This window comes from Pelobates fuscus, chromosome 10 (genome assembly GCF_036172605.1).
Source record: "Pelobates fuscus isolate aPelFus1 chromosome 10, aPelFus1.pri, whole genome shotgun sequence".
NCBI lineage: Eukaryota > Metazoa > Chordata > Amphibia > Anura > Pelobatidae > Pelobates > Pelobates fuscus.
Window position 1 is genome coordinate 17,912,739 of NC_086326.1, and position 18,998 is coordinate 17,931,736.

At 52.7% G+C, this 18,998-nt stretch overlaps 1 protein-coding gene across 1 annotated transcript; it reads left to right on the forward strand.

Annotated features, from left to right (window-relative positions):
- Positions 1-7,869: 7,869 nt before the first annotated feature.
- Positions 7,870-17,486, forward strand: ATP6V0E2 (ATPase H+ transporting V0 subunit e2). The gene is made up of 4 exons (XM_063435144.1): positions 7,870-8,130; positions 13,691-13,738; positions 15,422-15,541; positions 17,141-17,486. Exons 1-3 carry the CDS (start codon positions 8,027-8,029, stop codon positions 15,513-15,515), a joined length of 246 nt encoding a protein of 81 aa, XP_063291214.1. The 5' UTR covers positions 7,870-8,026; the 3' UTR covers positions 15,516-15,541; positions 17,141-17,486.
- The last annotated feature ends 1,512 nt before the right edge of the window (positions 17,487-18,998 follow it).

The following is an 18,998-nucleotide window of genomic DNA, read 5'->3' on the forward strand; positions in this document are numbered from 1 at the left end:
TGTATGTGTGCAAATGATGCATTGTCTTTGTGTGTAAGGGTTGCATTGTGTGTGTGTGTAATGGATGCATTGTGTGTTTCTCTGTGTGTAAGGGAAGCATGTTCTGTTTCTGTGTATGTATAGGGATGCATTGTGTGTTTCTGTGTATGTATAGGGATGCATTGTGTTTCTGTGTATGTATAGGGATGCATTGTGTGTGTGTGTGTGTGTGTGCGCGTAGTGTTAAAGAGCTCCCTGTCTTGCCCCCTGTCCTATAGAGCTGTCCCTTCTGTCCCTTAGAGCTCTCCTCTGCCCCTTAGTGGTCTCTCCTCTCCCCCACCCTCCCCTAGCGGTCTCTTCTCACACTCACCCACCCTCCCTGTGCTCTTCTCATCCCCCCTCCACCCTCCCTGTGTTCTTCTCACTCCTCCCTCTGTGTGTTCTCACCCCCCGTGTTCTTCTAACCCCCCTCCTCCCTGTGTTCTTCTTACTCCCCCCCTTGTTCTTCTTACCCCTTCTTCTTACCCTCCTCCCTCTTCTTACCCCTTCCTTCTTCTTCTTACCCCTTCCTTCTTCTTCTTACCCCTTCCTTCTTCTTCTTACCCCTTCCTTCTTCTTCTTACCCCCCTTCTTCTTCTTACCCCCTTCTTCTTCTTCTTACCCCCCTTCTTCTTCTTACCCCCTTCTTCTTTTTACTCCCCCCTCTTCTTCTTACCCCCTTCTTCTTCTTACTCCCCCCTCTTCTTCTTACCCCCTTCTTCTTTTTACTCCCCCCTCTTCTTCTTACTCCCCCTTCTTCTTCTTACCCCCTCTTCTTCTTACCCCCTTCTTCTAATTACTCCCCACTCTTGTTCTTACTCCCCCCTTCTTCTTCTTACCCCCCTCTTTTTCTTATCTCCCCTTCTTCTTACTCCCCCCTGTTATTATCCCCCTCCCCTCTTCTTACTCCCTCTCTTCCCTCTTCTTACTCCCCCCGCCCCTCTTACTCCCCCTCCCCTCTTCTTACTCCCCCCTCCCCTCTTCTTACTCCCCCCTCTTCTTACTCTCCCCCCTCCCCTTTTCTTACTCTCCCCCTCCCCTTTTCTTACTCTCCCCCCCTCCCCTCTTTTTACTCTCCCCTCCTCCCCTCTTTTTACTCTCCCCCCTCCCCTCTTTTTACTCTCCCCCTCCCCTCTTTATACTCTCCCCCCCTCCCCTCTTTATACTCTCCCCCCTCCCCTCTTTTTACTCTCCCCCCTCCCCTCTTCTTACTCTCCCCCCTTCCCTCTTTTTACTCTCCCCCCTCCCCTCTTTATACTCTCCCCCTCCCCTCTTTTTACTCTCCCCCCTCCCCTCTTCTTACTCTCCCCCTCCCCTTTTCTTACTCTCCCCCCTCCCCTTTTCTTACTCCCCCTCCCCTCTTTTTACTCTCCCCCCTCCCCTCTTTTTACTCTCCCCCCTCCCCTCTTTTTACTCTCCCCCCTCCCCTCTTTATACTCTCCCCCCCTCCCCTCTTTTTACTCTTCCCCCCTCCCCTCTTCTTACTCTCCCCCCCTCCCCTCTTCTTACTCTCCCCCCCCTCCCCTCTTCTTACTCTCCCCCCCTCCCCTCTTCTTACTCTCCCCCCCTTCTTCTTACCCCCTCCCCTGTAGGTGGCCGAGCTGCACTCCGGTCCGCGGTCCCGGCCGGAGTGACAGGAAGGTGCTCAGTGTGCACCTTCCTGTCAGTCCGGCCGGGTACAGGAAACAGAAACTCCTGTTCCGCGCGGAACAGGGGTTTCTGTTTCCTGTACCCGGCCGGACTGACAGGAAGTGCACACTCAGTGCACTTTCCTATCACTCCGGCCGGGACCGCGGACCGGAGACCAGCTCGGCCACCTACAGGGGAGGGGAGGGAGGGGAGAATCTGTTCTGCAGCCGCCTGAGCGCTCTTTACAGAGCGCTCGGCGGCTGCAGCATTTAAAGGGCCGGCCCGCCGCGGCCGGTCCTAAAAGAATTTCGGGCGGCCTGGGGGGCAATTGCCTCCCTGCCCCCCGGCCCAGCCCGCCCCTGATTGCAGGATAAAACTTACCAGGAAAGGTTAAAGGATCTTAACATGTATAGCATGGAGGAAAGACGAGACAGGGGGGATATGATAGAAACATTTAAATACATAAAGGGAATCAACACAGTAAAGGAGGAGACTATATTTAAAAGAAGAAAAACTACCACAACAAGAGGACATAGTCTTAAATTAGAGGGACAAAGGTTTAAAAATAATATCAGGAAGTATTACTTTACTGAGAGGGTAGTGGATGCATGGAATAGCCTTCCAGCTGAAGTGGTAGAGGTTAACACAGTAAAGGAGTTTAAGCATGCGTGGGATAGGCATAAGGCTATCCTAACTATAAGATAAGGCCAGGGACTAATGAAAGTATTTAGAAAACTGGGCAGACTAGATGGGCCGAATGGTTCTTATCTGCCGTCACATTCTATGTTTCTATGTTTCTATGTTTCTATGTTTCGTGGCACTAATCTCTAATTTACCTCACATTAAAGAAACACTATAGTCCCCAGAACCACTGCAGCTTAATGTAGTGGTTCTGGTGTCTATAGCCTGTCCCTGCAGGCCTTTTAATGTAAACACGGCGGCACTGCAGCAGTGGCGTTAGTTAACATGGCAGATCATATGGGCTGGGCATTGTGATGTCACACGGGGGGGGGGGGGCGGCAAACTTTACTTTTGCCTAGGGCGGCAAAAATCCTTGCACCGGCCCTGGCTGTAGATCTACAAAAAATAAAATGAAACAATAGTGCAACACTGTATAATAAAGTATAAGTGCGCTGTGTAGAATCTAACTCACAAGATCAATGAATGATTAGTGCCCAAGGGTGCCTCCCCTGATGTGGATGGAGGGTGTGAAACCTGTTCCTGTTCCAAGGAAGGTGAAATGCGACTCAGGATGTGGAGTAAAAAAGGATTTCTTCTTTATTTAAAAGAATTAAAAGTAAAAATATACAAATATTGTTATGGTACCAGACAGGGGAACGCCTTCTACTGTTATCGACCCACGTGAAAAAAGGGTTTGACCGGGTCGACTGGTCATACATGATCGCCACGCTGGGCAAGATGGGACTGGGACAGAGGCTTCTCTCGTGGATCTCCGCCATATACAGCAAACCGCGGGCATCGGTGAGGGTTAACGGGGCTCAGACAGCTGACTTTGAGATCAGCAACAGAACAACAGAACACGACAGGGGTGCCCACTCTCCCCGCTATTGTTCGCTATGTCTCTGGAGCCACTGCTACAAGCGATCCGATTGAACCCAGATATTCAGGGATATGAGGGGAAAGGAGTAACCCATAAGGTCGCTGCTTACTTGGCATGTGCATGGGGAAAATTTTCGATTCAGTTCGGCAGTCCAAAATTCGGGATTTTTGCAATTCGGGACTTCGGCAATTCAGCACTTCAAGACTTCGGAACTTCGGCAACTTCGAACTTCGGCACTTCAGCACTTCAGAACTTCGGCACTTCGACACTTCGGAAATTCGGCAACTTCGGCACTTCGGAATTTCGGGACTTCGGCACCTCGGGACTTCTCTTGCAGCCGCTTGGTAGATAACTCCCTAATTCCCATGGTATTAGGGAGTTATCTACCAAAAGGCTGAAAGACCTAAATTGGTCCTTCAGCCATATTTACTAATACTAAGTGAAAATTACTTAGTATTAGTAAATTTTGCCCCTACTTGCTATACCGCGAGTAGGGGCATGTCTAGTAAACAGTGAGCAGCCTGTGACTGCTCACTGTTTAAAAAAAAAAAAAATAGTGCCCCCCCCGGCCCCCAACCCTGAGTGGAGGGTGGGGGCCCTAAAGTAAAATGATGGGGGGGGACCTTATGTCCTCCCCCCTGGCCCCCACCCCTGAGCGGTGGGTGGGGGCCATAAACAAGAAAAAGGGGGGACCTAGTGTCCTCCCCCCTGGCCCCCACCCCTCAGCAGAAGGGGGGGCCTTAAATACTAATAAGGGGGGGAACCTAAGGTCCTCCCCCCTGGCCCCCACCCCTGAGTGGTGGGTGGAGGCCTTAAATACTAATAAGGGGGGGACCTAATGTCCTCCCCTCTGGCCCCCACCCCTGAGCGGCGGGTGGGGGCCCTAAATACTAATAAGGGGGGGACCTAAATTGGGGACCTAAATTGGTCTTTCAGCCATATTTACTAATACTAAGTAAAAATTACTTAGTATTAGTAAATTTTGCCCCTACTTGCTATACCGTGAGTAGGGGCATGTCTAGTAAACAGTGAGCAGCCTGTGACTGCTCACTGTTTAAAAAAAAAAATTGTGCCCCCCCCGGCCACCACCCCTGAGCGGCGGGTGGGGGCCCTAAAGTAAAATGATGGGGGGGACCTATTGTCCTCCCCCCTGACCCCCACCCTTGAGCGGTGGGTGGGGGCCCTAAACTAGAATAAGGGGGGGGACCTTATGTCTTCCCCTCTGGCCCCCACCCCTGAGCGGTGGGTGGGGGCCCTAAACAAGAAAAGGGGGGGGGACCTAGTGTCCTCCACCCTGGCCCCCACCCCTCAGAAGAAGGGGGGCCTTAAATACTAATAAGGGGGGGGGAACCTAAGGTCCTCCCCCCTGGCCCCCACCCCTGAGTGATGGGTGGAGGCCTTAAATACTAATAAGGGGGGGACCTAATGTCCTCCACCCTGGCCCCCACCCCTCAGAAGAAGGGGGGGCCTTAAATACTAATAAGGGCGGGGAACCTAAGGTCCTCCCCCCTGGCCCCCACCCCTGAGCGGCGGGTGGGGGCCCTAAATACTAATAAGGGGGGGACCTAAATTGGGGACCTAAATTGGTCTTTCAGCCATATTTACTAATACTAAGTAAAAATTACTTAGTATTAGTAAATTTTGCCCCTACTTGCTATACCGTGAGTAGGGGCATGTCTAGTAAACAGTGAGCAGCCTGTGACTGCTCACTGTTTTAAAAAAAAAAAATAGTGCCCCCCCCCGGCCACCACCCCTGAGCGGCGGGTGGGGGCCCTAAAGTAAAATGATGGGGGGACCTATTGTCCTCCACCCTGACCCCCACCCTTGAGCGGTGGGTGGGGGCCCTAAACTAGAATAAGGGGGGGGACCTTATGTCTTCCCCTCTGGCCCCCACCCCTGAGCGGTGGGTGGGGGCCCTAAACTAGAATAAGGGGGGGGGCCTTATGTCTTCCCCCTGGCCCCCACCCCTGAGCGGTGGGTGGGGGCCCTAAACAAGAAAAGGGGGGGACCTAGTGTCCTCCACCCTGGCCCCCACCCCTCAGCAGGGGGTGGGGGCCCTAAATACTAATAAGGGGGGGAACCTAAGGTCCTCCCCCCGGGCCCCCACCCCTGAGCGGCGGGTGGGGGCCCTAAATACTAATAAGGGGGGGAACCTAATGTTTCCACCTGGCTCCCATCCCTGAGTGGCGGGTGGGGCCCTAAATACTAATAAGGGGGGGGACCTAATGTCCTCCCCCCTGGCCCCCACCCCTGAGCGGCGGGTGGGGGCCCTAAAAAAATGTGTCCCCCCCAGGTGACTAGGGGTCCCCAAGCCCCTAGTCACCCCCTCCCCCCAATAAAAATGATCCCCCTACCTACCCCCCTCACCCTAAAAACTAATGAGGGGGGACCTTTAACTAAGTACCTGTTAAAAAAAAAACAAAAAAAAAACTTACCATTCAATGTTTTCTTTCTTCTAAAATCTTCTTTCTTCTAAAAAAAAAAAACGAGCGCAAAAAATCCATCTTCACCCATGGAGGGCTCCGTGCAGACTTATAAAGCTTTGCCCCGCCCTGCAATTAGGCTCAGAGCACTCTGATTGGTGGGTTTAAGCCATCCAATCAGAGTGCTCTGACAGGTAAATGAAGAGACTGACATGTAAGTCTCTACATTTACCTGTCACAGCACTCTGATTGGTTGGTTTGAAATCCACCAATCAGAGTGCTCTGTGTCATTTTACACAGCGTGGGAAAGTTCTTTGGAATTTTCCCACGCTGTATAATTCGACTCATAACTCTCTGATAGGTTACTTAATCCACCAATCAGAGAGTTATGAGTCAAATTACACAGCGTGGGAAAATTCCAAAGAACTTTCCCACGCTGTGTAAAATGACACAGAGTACTCTGATTGGTGGATTTCAAACCAACCATCAGAGTGCTGTGACAGGTAAATGTAGAGACTTACCTGTCAGTCTCTTCATTTACCTGTCAGAGCACTTTGATTGGATGGCTTAAACCCACCAATCAGAGTGCTCTGAGCCTAATTGCAGGGCGGGGCAAAGCTTTATAAGCCTTCCCCCGCCCTGCAGAGCTCAGTCTGCGCGGAGCCCTTGCCGGGTGAAGATGGTCGTTTATTATCGTCGGTTATTATGGTTTTTTATTTGGCCTTTTTGGGGGCTGAAAAAAGAAGATTTTAGAAGAAAGAAAACATCGAATGGAATGTTTTTTTTTTTTTTTTACAGGTACTTAGTTAAAGGTCCCCCCTCATTATTTTTAGGGTGAGGGGGTAGGTAGGGGGATAATTTTATTGGGGGGGGTGACTAGGGGTTTGGGGACCTCTAGTCACCTGCGGGGGTGACATTTTTTTTAGGGCCCCCACCCGCCGCTCAGGTGGTGGGGGCCAGGGGGAGGACATTAGGTCCCCCCCTAATTATAATTTAGGGCCCCCACCCACCGCTCAGGGGTGGGGGCCAGGGGGGGAGGACATTAGGTCCCCCCCTTATTAGTATTTAGGGCCACCACCCATCGCTCAGGGGTGGGGGCCAGGGGGAGGACATTAGGCGATTTAGGGTCCCCACCCGCCACTCAGGAGTGGGGGCCCGGGGGGAGGACAATAGGTCCCCCCCCCCATTATTTTACATTAGGGCCCCCACTCGACGCTCAGGGGTGGGGGACGGGAGCAATATTTTTATTTTTGTTTTTATTTTTTTTACAGTGAGCAGCCACAGGCTTAAAATTGTATACAATGTAACATTCTTCTTTTTTCACTGGGTAAGTATATTAGTACTTAGGCAATACTCTGCTTCGGAACTTCGGCAATACGGTAATTTCTTCTTCATCAGGCATCCTTGACTTACCCTACCATGCCTTCTCTCGGAGTTCGAGTGTTTCGGTGAGCTATCCAGATTCAAACTCAACCTATCAAAATGCGAAGTACTGAATATTGTGCTGCCCACTGAAGAATACATGGCACTGGAATCACAATTCGCGTTCCACTGGTGCTATGGCAAAATGAAATATCTTGGCATATGGGTGACCACCGATCCTAGAGAACTATATAGCCATAACTTCCAACCCCTACTGCAAACGTTACTCGCAGATCAATACCTTCCGAAGACAGTGGGAGGACTTGCTAGGTAAAACATTCACAACATTGCAATGGGACAAAGCACTACTATGGCAAAACAAGAGCTCCATGAGCTCCTACTACCAGGAGATGAATTACAAACTGATATCCTTCTGGTACAGAACGACGATCTTACTACACCGAATCTTCTTTGCGGTTCCACCGACATGCTGGAGATGCCGTGCGGAGAGGGGCACGTTGCTACATATCTGGTGGGAATGATGCGACATATTGGGAAATGGTAAAATAAATGGTGACTCTGGGAAAAAAAACGACATTCCGACGGCGGGTGGATATCGCACACAATGCAGGAATTCCATGACAGACACCTGCCTGGCTCACACTGTTTTCTTATCTCTCACTTATTTCTGATGTAAAACTCTCAATAAACACAGATTAAAAAAAATGAAAAAAAAAAAAAATGTAGTGGGCGGAGTTAAGATGTAGTGGGCGGGGTAATGATAGGGGCGGTGTTAAGATGTAATAGACGGGGCGGGGTTACGCTATATTGGGCGGGTTTGAATGCAGTGGGCGGTGCAGCGTTGGGAGGGGCGGGGTTGACACATTATGGGCGCGGAATGCAGTCTGGGAGGGAGGAGAGACGGAAGTGACGTCCTGTGTGGGGAAGAAGGAGGGCGGAGCCTGAGAAGCTCCTGTCACCGAGTCAGCCATCGCTCCGGGATTCGGTGTCTGATCTCACCGGCCGGATCACCATGACCGCCCACTCCTTCACCGTCCCCATGATCATCTTCACCACCTTCTGGGGCCTCATCGGCATCGCGGCTCCATGGTTCGTCCCCAAGGGCCCCAACCGAGGGTGAGTGCGGCCGGCTGGGGGACAGAGAGAGAGGGGGTCTGGTGAGGGGGGGAGAGAGAGAGAGAGAGAGGGAGGGGATCTGGGAGAGAGAGAGGGGATCTGGGGGGGAGAGAGAGAGGGGATCTGGGGGGGAGAGAGAGAGGGGATCTGGGGGGGAGAGAGAGAGGGGATCTGGGGGGGAGAGAGAGAGGGGATCTGGGGGGGAGAGAGAGAGGGGATCTGGGGGGGAGAGAGAGAGGGGATCTGGGGGGGAGAGAGAGAGGGGATCTGGGGGGGAGAGAGGGGATCTGGGGGGGAGAGAGGGGATCTGGGGGGGAGAGAGGGGATCTGGGGGGAGAGAGAGAGGGGATCTGGGGGGAGAGAGAGAGGGGATCTGGGGGGGGAGAGAGAGGGGGGGGAGAGAGAGAGAGGGGATCTGGGGGGGAGAGAGAGGGGATCTGGGGGGAGAGAGAGGGGATCTGGGGGGGGAGAGAGAGGGGATCTGGGGGGGGGGAGAGAGAGGGGATCTGGGGGGGGGAGAGAGAGGGGATCTGGGGGGGGAGAGAGAGGGGATCTGGGGGGGGAGAGAGAGGGGATCTGGGGGGGGGAGAGAGAGGGGATCTGGGGGGGGGGGGAGAGAGAGGGGATCTGGGGGGGGGGAGAGAGGGGATCTGGGGGGGGAGAGAGGGGATCTGGGGGGGGGAGAGAGGGGATCTGGGGGGGGGAGAGAGAGGGGATCTGGGGGGGGGGAGAGAGAGGGGATCTGGGGGGGGGGAGAGAGAGGGGATCTGGGGGGGGGAGAGAGAGGGGATCTGGGGGGGGGGAGAGAGAGGGGATCTGGGGGGGGGGGAGAGAGAGGGGATCTGGGGGGGGGGAGAGAGAGGGGATCTGGGGGGGGGGAGAGAGAGGGGATCTGGGGGGGGGGAGAGAGAGGGGATCTGGGGGGGGGGAGAGAGAGGGGATCTGGGGGGGGGGAGAGAGAGGGGATCTGGGGGGGGGGAGAGAGAGGGGATCTGGGGGGGGGAGAGAGAGGGGATCTGGGGGGGGAGAGAGAGAGGGGATCTGGGGGGGGAGAGAGAGGGGGGATCTGGGGGGGGGAGAGAGAGGGGGGATCTGGGGGGGGGAGAGAGAGGGGGGATCTGGGGGGGGAGAGAGAGGGGGGATCTGGGGGGGGAGAGAGAGGGGGGATCTGGGGGGGGGAGAGAGAGGGGGGATCTGGGGGGGGGAGAGAGAGGGGGGATCTGGGGGGGGAGAGAGGGGGGGGAGAGAGGGGGGATCTGGGGGGGAGAGAGAGAGGGGGGATCTGGGGGGGGAGAGAGAGAGGGGGGATCTGGGGGAGAGAGAGAGGGGATCTGGGGGGGAGGGGGAGAGAGAGAGAGAGGATGGGGGGGGAGAGAGAGGATCTGGGGGGGAGGGGGAGAGAGAGAGAGAGAGGATGGGGGGAGAGAGAGGATGGGGGGAGAGAGGGGATCTGGGGGGGAGGGGGAAAGGGGGGGATCTGGGGGGGAGGGGGAGAGAGAGGGGATCTGGGGGGGAGGGGGAGAGAGAGAGAGGGGATCTGGGGGAGAGGGAGGGAGAGAGAGGGGATCTGGGGGAGAGGGAGGGAGAGAGAGGGGATCTGGGGGAGAGGGAGGGAGAGAGAGGGGATCTGGGGGAGAGGGAGGGAGAGAGAGGGGATCTGGGGGAGAGGGAGGGAGGGAGAGGGGATCTGGGGGAGAGGGAGGGAGGGAGAGGGGATCTGGGGGAGAGGGAGGGAGGGAGAGAGAGGGGATCTGGGGGAGAGGGAGGGAGGGAGAGAGAGGGGATCTGGGGGAGAGGGAGGGAGAGAGAGGGGATCTGGGGGGGAGAGAGGGGATCTGGGGGGGAGAGAGAGAGAGGGGATCTGGGGGGGAGAGAGAGAGAGGGGATCTGGGGGGGAGAGGGAGAGGGGGGATCTGGGGGGGAGAGAGGGGGGATCTGGGGGGGAGAGAGAGAGGGGGGATCTGGGGGGGGGAGAGAGAGAGGGGGGATCTGGGGGGGGGAGAGAGAGAGGGGGGATCTGGGGGAGAGAGAGAGGGGATCTGGGGGGGAGGGGGAGAGAGAGAGAGGATGGGGGGGAGAGAGAGGATGGGGGGGGAGAGAGAGGATCTGGGGGGGAGGGGGAGAGAGAGAGAGAGGATGGGGGGAGAGAGAGGATGGGGGGAGAGAGGGGATCTGGGGGGGAGGGGGAAAGGGGGGGGATCTGGGGGGGAGGGGGAGAGAGAGGGGATCTGGGGGGGAGGGGGAGAGAGAGAGAGGGGATCTGGGGGAGAGGGAGGGAGAGAGAGGGGATCTGGGGGAGAGGGAGGGAGAGAGAGGGGATCTGGGGGAGAGGGAGGGAGAGAGAGGGGATCTGGGGGAGAGGGAGGGAGGGAGAGGGGATCTGGGGGAGAGGGAGGGAGGGAGAGAGAGGGGATCTGGGGGAGAGGGAGGGAGGGAGAGAGAGGGGATCTGGGGGAGAGGGAGGGAGAGAGAGGGGATCTGGGGGGGAGAGAGGGGATCTGGGGGGGAGAGAGGGGATCTGGGGGGGAGAGAGAGAGAGGGGATCTGGGGGGGAGAGGGAGAGAGGGGATCTGGGGGGGAGAGAGGGGATCTGGGGGGGAGAGGGGATCTGGGGGGGAGAGAGGGGATCTGGGGGGGGGAGAGGGGATCTGGGGGGGAGAGAGGGGATCTGGGGGGGAGAGAGGGGATCTGGGGGGGAGAGAGGGGATCTGGGGGGGGAGAGAGGGGATCTGGGGGGGGGAGAGAGAGGGGATCTGGGGGGGGAGAGAGAGGGGATCTGGGGGGGGGAGAGAGAGGGGATCTGGGGGGGGGAGAGAGAGGGGATCTGGGGGGGGGGAGAGAGAGGGGATCTGGGGGGGGAGAGAGAGGGGATCTGGGGGGGGAGAGAGAAGGGGATCTGGGGGGGGGAGAGAGAGGGGATCTGGGGGGGGGAGAGAGAGGGGATCTGGGGGGGGAGAGAGAGGGGATCTGGGGGGGGGGGAGAGAGAGGGGATCTGGGGGGGGGAGAGAGAGGGGATCTGGGGGGGGGAGAGAGGGGATCTGGGGGGGGGAGAGAGAGGGGATCTGGGGGGGGAGAGAGAGGGGATCTGGGGGGGGGAGAGAGGGGATCTGGGGGGGGGGGGAGAGAGGGGATCTGGGGGGGGGGAGAGAGAGGGGATCTGGGGGGGAGAGAGAGAGGGGATCTGGGGGGGAGAGAGAGAGGGGATCTGGGGGGGAGAGAGAGGGGGGATCTGGGGGGGAGAGAGAGGGGGGATCTGGGGGGGGGGAGAGAGGGGGGATCTGGGGGGGGGATCTGGGGGGGAGAGAGAGAGGGGGGATCTGGGGGGGAGAGAGAGAGGGGGGATCTGGGGGGAGAGAGAGAGGGGGGATCTGGGGGAGAGAGAGAGGGGATCTGGGGGGGAGGGGGAGAGAGAGAGAGGATGGGGGGGAGAGAGAGGATGGGGGGGGAGAGAGAGAGGATCTGGGGGGGAGGGGGAGAGAGAGAGAGAGGATGGGGGGAGAGAGAGGATGGGGGGAGAGAGAGGATGGGGGGAGAGAGAGGATGGGGGGAGAGAGAGGATGGGGGGAGAGAGAGGATGGGGGGAGAGAGAGGATGGGGGGAGAGAGAGGATGGGGGGAGAGAGGGGATGGGGGGAGAGAGGGGATCTGGGGGGGAGGGGGAGAGAGGGGATCTGGGGGGAGGGGGAGAGAGAGGGGATCTGGGGGAGAGGGAGGGAGAGAGAGGGGATCTGGGGGAGAGGGAGGGAGAGAGAGGGGATCTGGGGGAGAGGGAGGGAGAGAGAGGGGATCTGGGGGAGAGGGAGGGAGGGAGAGAGAGGGGATCTGGGGGAGAGGGAGGGAGGGAGAGAGAGGGGATCTGGGGGAGAGGGAGGGAGGGAGAGAGAGGGGATCTGGGGGAGAGGGAGGGAGAGAGAGGGGATCTGGGGGAGAGGGAGGGAGAGAGAGGGGATCTGGGGGAGAGGGAGGGAGAGAGAGGGGATCTGGGGGGGGAGGGGGAGAGAGAGGGGATCTGGGGGGGGAGGGGGAGAGAGAGGGGATCTGGGGGGGGAGGGGGAGAGAGAGGGGATCTGGGGGGGGAGGGGGAGAGAGAGGGGATCTGGGGGGGGGAGGGGGAGAGAGAGGGGATCTGGGGGAGAGGGAGGGAGAGAGAGGGGATCTGGGGGAGAGGGAGGGAGAGAGAGGGGATCTGGGGGAGAGGGAGGGAGAGAGAGGATCTTGGGGAGAGGGAGGGAGAGAGGGGAGATCTGGGGGGGAGGGGGAGAGAGAGGGGATCTGGGGGGAGGGGGAGAGAGAGGGGATCTGGGGGGAGGGGGAGAGAGAGGGGATCTGGGGGGAGGGGGAGAGAGAGAGGATCTGGGGGGGAGGGGAGAGAGAGAGGATCTTGGGGAGAGGGAGGGAGAGAGGGGATCTTGGGGAGAGGGAGGGAGAGAGGGGATCTTGGGGAGAGGGAGGGAGAGAGGGGATCTTGGGGAGAGGGAGGGAGAGAGGGGATCTTGGGGAGAGGGAGGGAGAGAGGGGATCTTGGGGAGAGGGAGGGAGAGAGGGGATCTTGGGGAGAGGGAGGGAGAGAGGGGATCTTGGGGAGAGGGAGGGAGAGAGGGGATCTTGGGGGGGGAGAGGGAGGGAGAGAGGGGATCTTGGGGAGAGGGAGGGAGGGAGAGAGAGGGGATCTGGGGGAGAGGGGATCTTGGGGAGAGGGAGGGAGGGAGGGAGAGAGAGGGGATCTGGGGGAGAGGGGATCTTGGGGAGAGGGAGGGAGGGAGAGAGAGGGGATCTGGGGGAGAGGGGATCTTGGGGAGAGGGAGGGAGGGAGGGAGAGAGAGGGGATCTGGGGGAGAGGGGATCTTGGGGAGAGAGGGGATCTTGGGGAGAGGGAGGGAGGGAGAGAGAGGGGATCTGGGGGAGAGGGGATCTTGGGGAGAGGGAGGGAGAGAGGGGATCTTGGGGAGAGGGAGGGAGAGAGGGGATCTTGGGGAGAGGGAGGGAGGGAGAGAGAGGGGATCTGGGGGAGAGGGGATCTGGGGAGAGGGAGGGAGGGAGAGAGAGGGGATCTGGGGAGAGGGAGGGAGGGAGAGAGAGGGGATCTGGGGAGAGGGAGGGAGAGAGAGAGGATCTGGGAGGGGGAGAGAGGGGATCTGGGGGAGAGGGAGGGAGAGAGAGGGGATCTGGGGAGAGGGAGGGAGAGAGAGGATCTGGGAGGGGGAGAGAGGGGATCTGGGGGAGAGGGAGGGAGAGAGAGGGGATCTGGGGGAGAGAGAGGGGATCTGGGGGAGAGGGAGGGAGAGAGAGGGGATCTGGGGGAGAGGGGGGGAGAGAGAGGGGATCTGGGGGAGAGGGAGGGGATCTGGGGGAGAGAGGGAGGATCTGGGGGGAGGGAGGGAGAGGGAGGGGATCTGGGGGAGAGAGGGAGGATCTGGGGGGAGGGAGAGAGAGGGAGGATCTGGGGGGAGGGAGAGAGAGGGAGGATCTGGGGGGTGTGTGTGCTGTAATATTATTTTCCATATATAATAACGTGTGTAATCATACAATATGTAACAATGATGCACTCTTCTCTTTCCAGTGTGATTATTACCATGTTGGTAACTACTGCTGTCTGCTGCTATCTCTTGTGAGTATCCTGCCATCCATTAATATGTCAGATAGCCATGTACATAAACATCCAGTGATCAATAGCCCTTTATACAATGCCTGGAACTGCGGTGTAAATGTCACATTCTTCTGGTTAGTGTTTTGACCTCTCCCCCCTATCTATATAGGATACAGTATACTAGTAAACTTGGTGCTGGTTGTTCCTAGGGTTGTGAATGCTTCCCACAATGCATTGCACGTGGCCAATGTGCTTGGCACGGTCGGATTCTGCATTAGACATTATGCAATCTTGTTCCTCCTATATATTCACTATCTTGTCCTTATCATAGCAAGTAGCAGTAAGACAAGTCAAATGCATAGGAATATTAGGTGCTGAGGCCCCTGATCAACAGTGCTCACATTCTAAGAGTTCACACTGGGGTCAGTTTCTAATTTAAAAAATGTGGAGCAGTCCCCATGGAAACCGAGGGTTCATAGCAATTGCTCCACATTACAAGTCTGCAAATTCAGTCCAGGTCATGTGATTGCAGTTTCACGTCTCGTTTGGATTTGGCGAGGAAAATATAATGACGTCTTAATGGCGAGAATGGGTTAATACATTTTAGGTATTTTGACAACATTAATAGGGTTTTTTGTTTACTGTCGCCATTACAATCATGCAGTAAAAGCTGTACGAAAATGCTGTACCCCACACTTCACTGGTGCACGCCCACATGCTGTCATACCACTACATTTGGTTAGACATCATTCTGTATCCTGGAATGTAAATATAATGTTTCAAATTTTAAGTGTTTAACCCCTTAAACAATTTTCAAGCAGTTTTACTTAAATGAGTCCCTGGCTTCCGATTACCCCACCACTACGGAGATACGGCTAAGGCAGGGATTATATACACACATTTTGTTGTATTACAGATTCATACCTGCACTGTGATGGGCTGAATATAGTCAGCTGACACTTTCAGCCAATCACAGCTGTGACGGAGCTTCCATACTCCGACTTAGTACCTCCACCAAATCTGCTTCCTCGTCGCTAGCAGGGATCCTGGAACGCTTCAGACCCAGTCGCCGAAGCTTGACTGGGATCGCTAATGGTCTTTTCCACCCTGGACCAATCTACTGTGATTATATCTATTGAAACCCTTTCTCATGCATATCCCTTACCCCAAACACCAGACAACACTTAGTAAAGATTAAAACACCAACTCTGCATTATTCAGGACAGCACATCTATTTATACCCCACAGCCTCATTTACATACAATTCTGTTACCAATAGGCCCCTCACCCACAGGTCTGTGGGCAGGAGGCTAGCCTTAATGTCTCTCCAGAAGGCTGTGGCACGGGAGCTACCGTCACAACGCAACAATGCTTACTCATTAGTCCAACTTGCATAGTGGAAATGAGTTGCGTTAAAACCGTTTGGAATGAAGGACAGATCTAAGGCATATGGGGGGGGGGTTCAATCTCTCCCCCATATGACCTGGAACTGGGGGCAGGATTTAACTGTTTACCATTATGCATTTTCTATATATGTATTATATTTTTTTAATTGTTCTCTTTAAACCATACACCTCATTTCATGCACAAGTTTTATGTCTCCCTATTCGTAGATTACTTCCCTGCACGTTTCAATAAGGCACGGTTTAACAATAAGCCACAATGTATTTTACATGGAAATTAATTTGAGATCATCTGTTGTAGCTGGCTGTTGGCCATTTTGGCTCAGCTGAATCCCCTGTTTGGACCTCAGTTGAAAAATGATACAATTTGGTATGTTCGGTTCCTGTGGGAATGAGTGGGTGAATCTGAAAATTAGCCAAGGTAAGTCCTTCACTGTGTGAAATCAATTGAGTCAATAATCGTATCTTCCTGGTAACATTCTACAGTATGTTTGAAGGGCCAAATCCGTTGTTGTTAACCAGGACAGGTGTGTGTTTGCTAAATGCCTTCATGTGCATACAATTTATCAAATTGAGACGACAATATCTACAGAACCAAATGCAGCCCAATTGAGGTTCTCACATCCACGTTCTCACATTCTCTGGACCCATCACATATGCATGAAGGCAGCCCAACTAGATGCCAAATGGGCACAGGGAGTGCTACATATATTTTATTTCAAGGACCAAAAAGAAACAAACATTTCAGGTTCCCCTCTTTTTTACTTCAAATATATCGTATGTAGCACTCCCTGTGCATATTTGGCATCTAGTTGGGCTGCCTTCATTTATTTAATGATTGTACTATGTGACCCTGCTTTGAGCAACAGGGTGCGAGGTCCGCATTAAAGAGTTAACAGACTTTTCAATTTTGAATTTTTTTTGTTTTTGGTACTGCAGTAATCCTGTCTTGCTCTGAGATCAAGTCATTGAGGTGCCTGGAGTTTTTTTTTTTTTAAAGGGACACTATAGTCACCAGAACAACTACAGCTTATTGAATTTGTTCTGGTGAGTAGAATCATTACCTTCATGCTTTTTGCTGTAAACACTGTCTTTTCAGAGAAAATGCAGTGTTTACATTACAGCCTAGTGATAACTTCACTGGCCACTCCTCAGATGGCTGGGTCATGGCTGCCTAAAATGCATCCAAACATTCCGTATCTCCTCCCTCTGCATGCAGACACTGAACTTTCCTTATAGAGATTCATTGATTCAATTCATCTCTGAGGAGATGCTGATTGGCCAGATTGTGCTGCCTCTGATCTGCCTCCTTGTCAGTCTCAGCCAATCCTATGTAGAAGCATTTTGATTGGATCAGGCTACCACTTCTGATGATGTCAGCAGACTGTTTGTTTTTCTGAGTCTAACAGCATGCAGAGTTTCAGCTTCAGGCTTGAATAGAGTAAGATTTTTACTATATTTATGGAGGCATGAGGTGCCCAGGAGGGCTAGATGGTGGTTTTAACACTATAGGGTCAGGAATACATGTTTGTGTTCCTGACCCTATAGTGATCCTTTAAAAGCAGGTTTTAAATTCCTAGATGCATCTGTTTCATAAATCCTGCTCCTTTAGAAAATCTATTTAGAAGCGCTAACTTGTATAATGGGATATTTACATGTGGTTTTTCTTTTTAAATGACACTGCCCTCTTAAAGTACACCTTAAAAATGAATATTTGTAGTATATTACTAATCCTATGGGAAAACTGACTTCATTTTTTTTTTTTTTTTTTTTTTTAAATAAAATTATGCATTTAATTTTCTCCAATTTACCAGTAGGGTACTCCACTCTTGGTGACACGCTATTTGAATACAGGTTCTCCTGTCCCTTTCCTTGTTTTGCATTTCTAGTGATTAATTTCACAAGGGTCAACCCCCATGCAGGAAACCTACTGCATACCTTCTCTCTATTGTCTACATTTAATTTTCTCAAATCATAAAATACATTTCTAATTCTTTTTTTTTTTTTTTTTCTCTTTTAGGATTCCCTGGATTCCCCTTGTCCACATTTCATAGTAAATGCCTCCATCTTCATTCCTATACCTAATTTGTCCAGATGTTAAACATTATCCATTCTCAGGACAGAAAAGCAAATCTTCATTTAGATCTTCAACTCCCCCAACTTGATCATGTATTCGGTTACTAATCTAATCGTAATGAAGATGTAATATAATTTATTTATTGTTAATATATTATGTACTGTTTATGGTTTACATGCCATCACGAATGCCAAAATTAACAGTTACTTCTATAACAGTGGTTCCCAACTGAACTATGGTTTGAAGCTTTTCCTACATTATTCTACAGGGGATACTGGGGGGGGGAGAATCCTAAACTGTGGGTCTCATGAGGAATTGGTTGGAAACCACTGCCAATCTCGAACATTGATTTCCACAAGCTATTTCTGGCCAGTAGGTCAAGCATAGCTGGCAAGTTGCATTTCCAGTCTGAATCTTACCAAGACAGGGGATTGTTAATGATTGGACCCCAAGTTGTTGTTTTGCTAAATCTCACGTAAAATATATAGCGGCCACTATTCTGTAGCAGTCGACCTGCTTCTGACAACCCTTGCCCTAAGCAGAATTATTGATGAGAGTGATGAATCCAATAAAAGTTTATCCATTCCTTTTTTGTATTACATTCCTATCATCCTGTTGCCCCTGGTTGGGTTAAATTAGAGATATTTAAACAAATGTGTTGTTACCCCTCCACCCATCCCCAAGTGATGAATCTTTATTCTCCTGTACCCCTTGGCACTGTAGATACATGTGTTCAGTTAATTCAAAGATTACATGGGTAGCAATAGCCATCTTATAAATTAATGAGATGCACAGTTCCCCATCTATGGCACTATCCACAAGATTAATGTATAGAATGTACATTAATTACTTTGTTTACCGTTTGTTCAGGGAGGCCATACCTGGAGTTAAAAACAAATTTGTATTTAATTTATCTTTTACTGTGACGTAAGATGTAGATGAGTACAGCACGCGTTTGTATTTATTTGTTATTAAAGTGACACTTTATAATTTATACAGCAGTCTAACCTGTGTGTTAAACTGTGCATTGGAAATGTAATAGAATAATATGTATATTTATTTGTGTGTTAATAAACTATATGTGAGTAGTGTATTTGATTGCATGTTTATGAAGAGGACTGAATCTTTCATTTCTCTTTATCTCTTATTTAGTAGGTGTACAACACATTACAGATAGTGCACAAACTAAATTGAAGTGTGTGTGTGTGGCCAGAAACAGCTTGCAGAACAGGATTGTAGTTTTGATTATCACATGGTCCCACATTAAAATAACACATCAGAACATATAAATTATTTAATTGGTAGGTGAGAAATTATTTAAAAAAAATAAATAAATAAACTAATCTTTCCTTACTACTCTTGTACATGAAGGGTAAAGAGATTTTTTTTTTTTTCTTCTTTCATTAACTAGAATTAGTATACTGTGGTACAAACACTGCTGAAGTCTATACCAGTGCAAACATTGTAGTGGCTGCCAAGATGTTCCTTAAAGGGACACTATAGTCACCAGAACAACTTTAGCTTAATGAAGCAGTTTTGGTGTATAGAACATGCCCCTGCAGCCTCACTGCTCAATCCTCTGCCATTTAGGGGTTAAATCACTTTGTTTATGAACCCTAGTCACACCTCCCTGCATGTGACTTGCACAGCCTTCCATAAACACTTCCTGTAAGGAGAGCCCTATTTAGGCTTTCTTTATTGCAAGTTCTGTTTAATTAAGATTTTCTTATCTCCTCCTATATTAATAGCTTGCTAGACCCTGCAAGAGCCTCCTGTATGTGATTTAAAATTCAATTTACAG

Coding starts and splice junctions, on each gene's coding strand:
- ATP6V0E2 (XM_063435144.1), top strand. CDS start 8,027: ATGACCGCCCACTCCTTCACCGTCCCCATGATCATCTTCACCACCTTC. Junction 8,131..13,690: donor CCCAAGGGCCCCAACCGAGG/GTGAGTGCGGCC, acceptor TTCTCTTTCCAG/TGTGATTATTACCATGTTGG. Junction 13,739..15,421: donor GCTGTCTGCTGCTATCTCTT/GTGAGTATCCTG, acceptor CATCTGTTGTAG/CTGGCTGTTGGCCATTTTGG.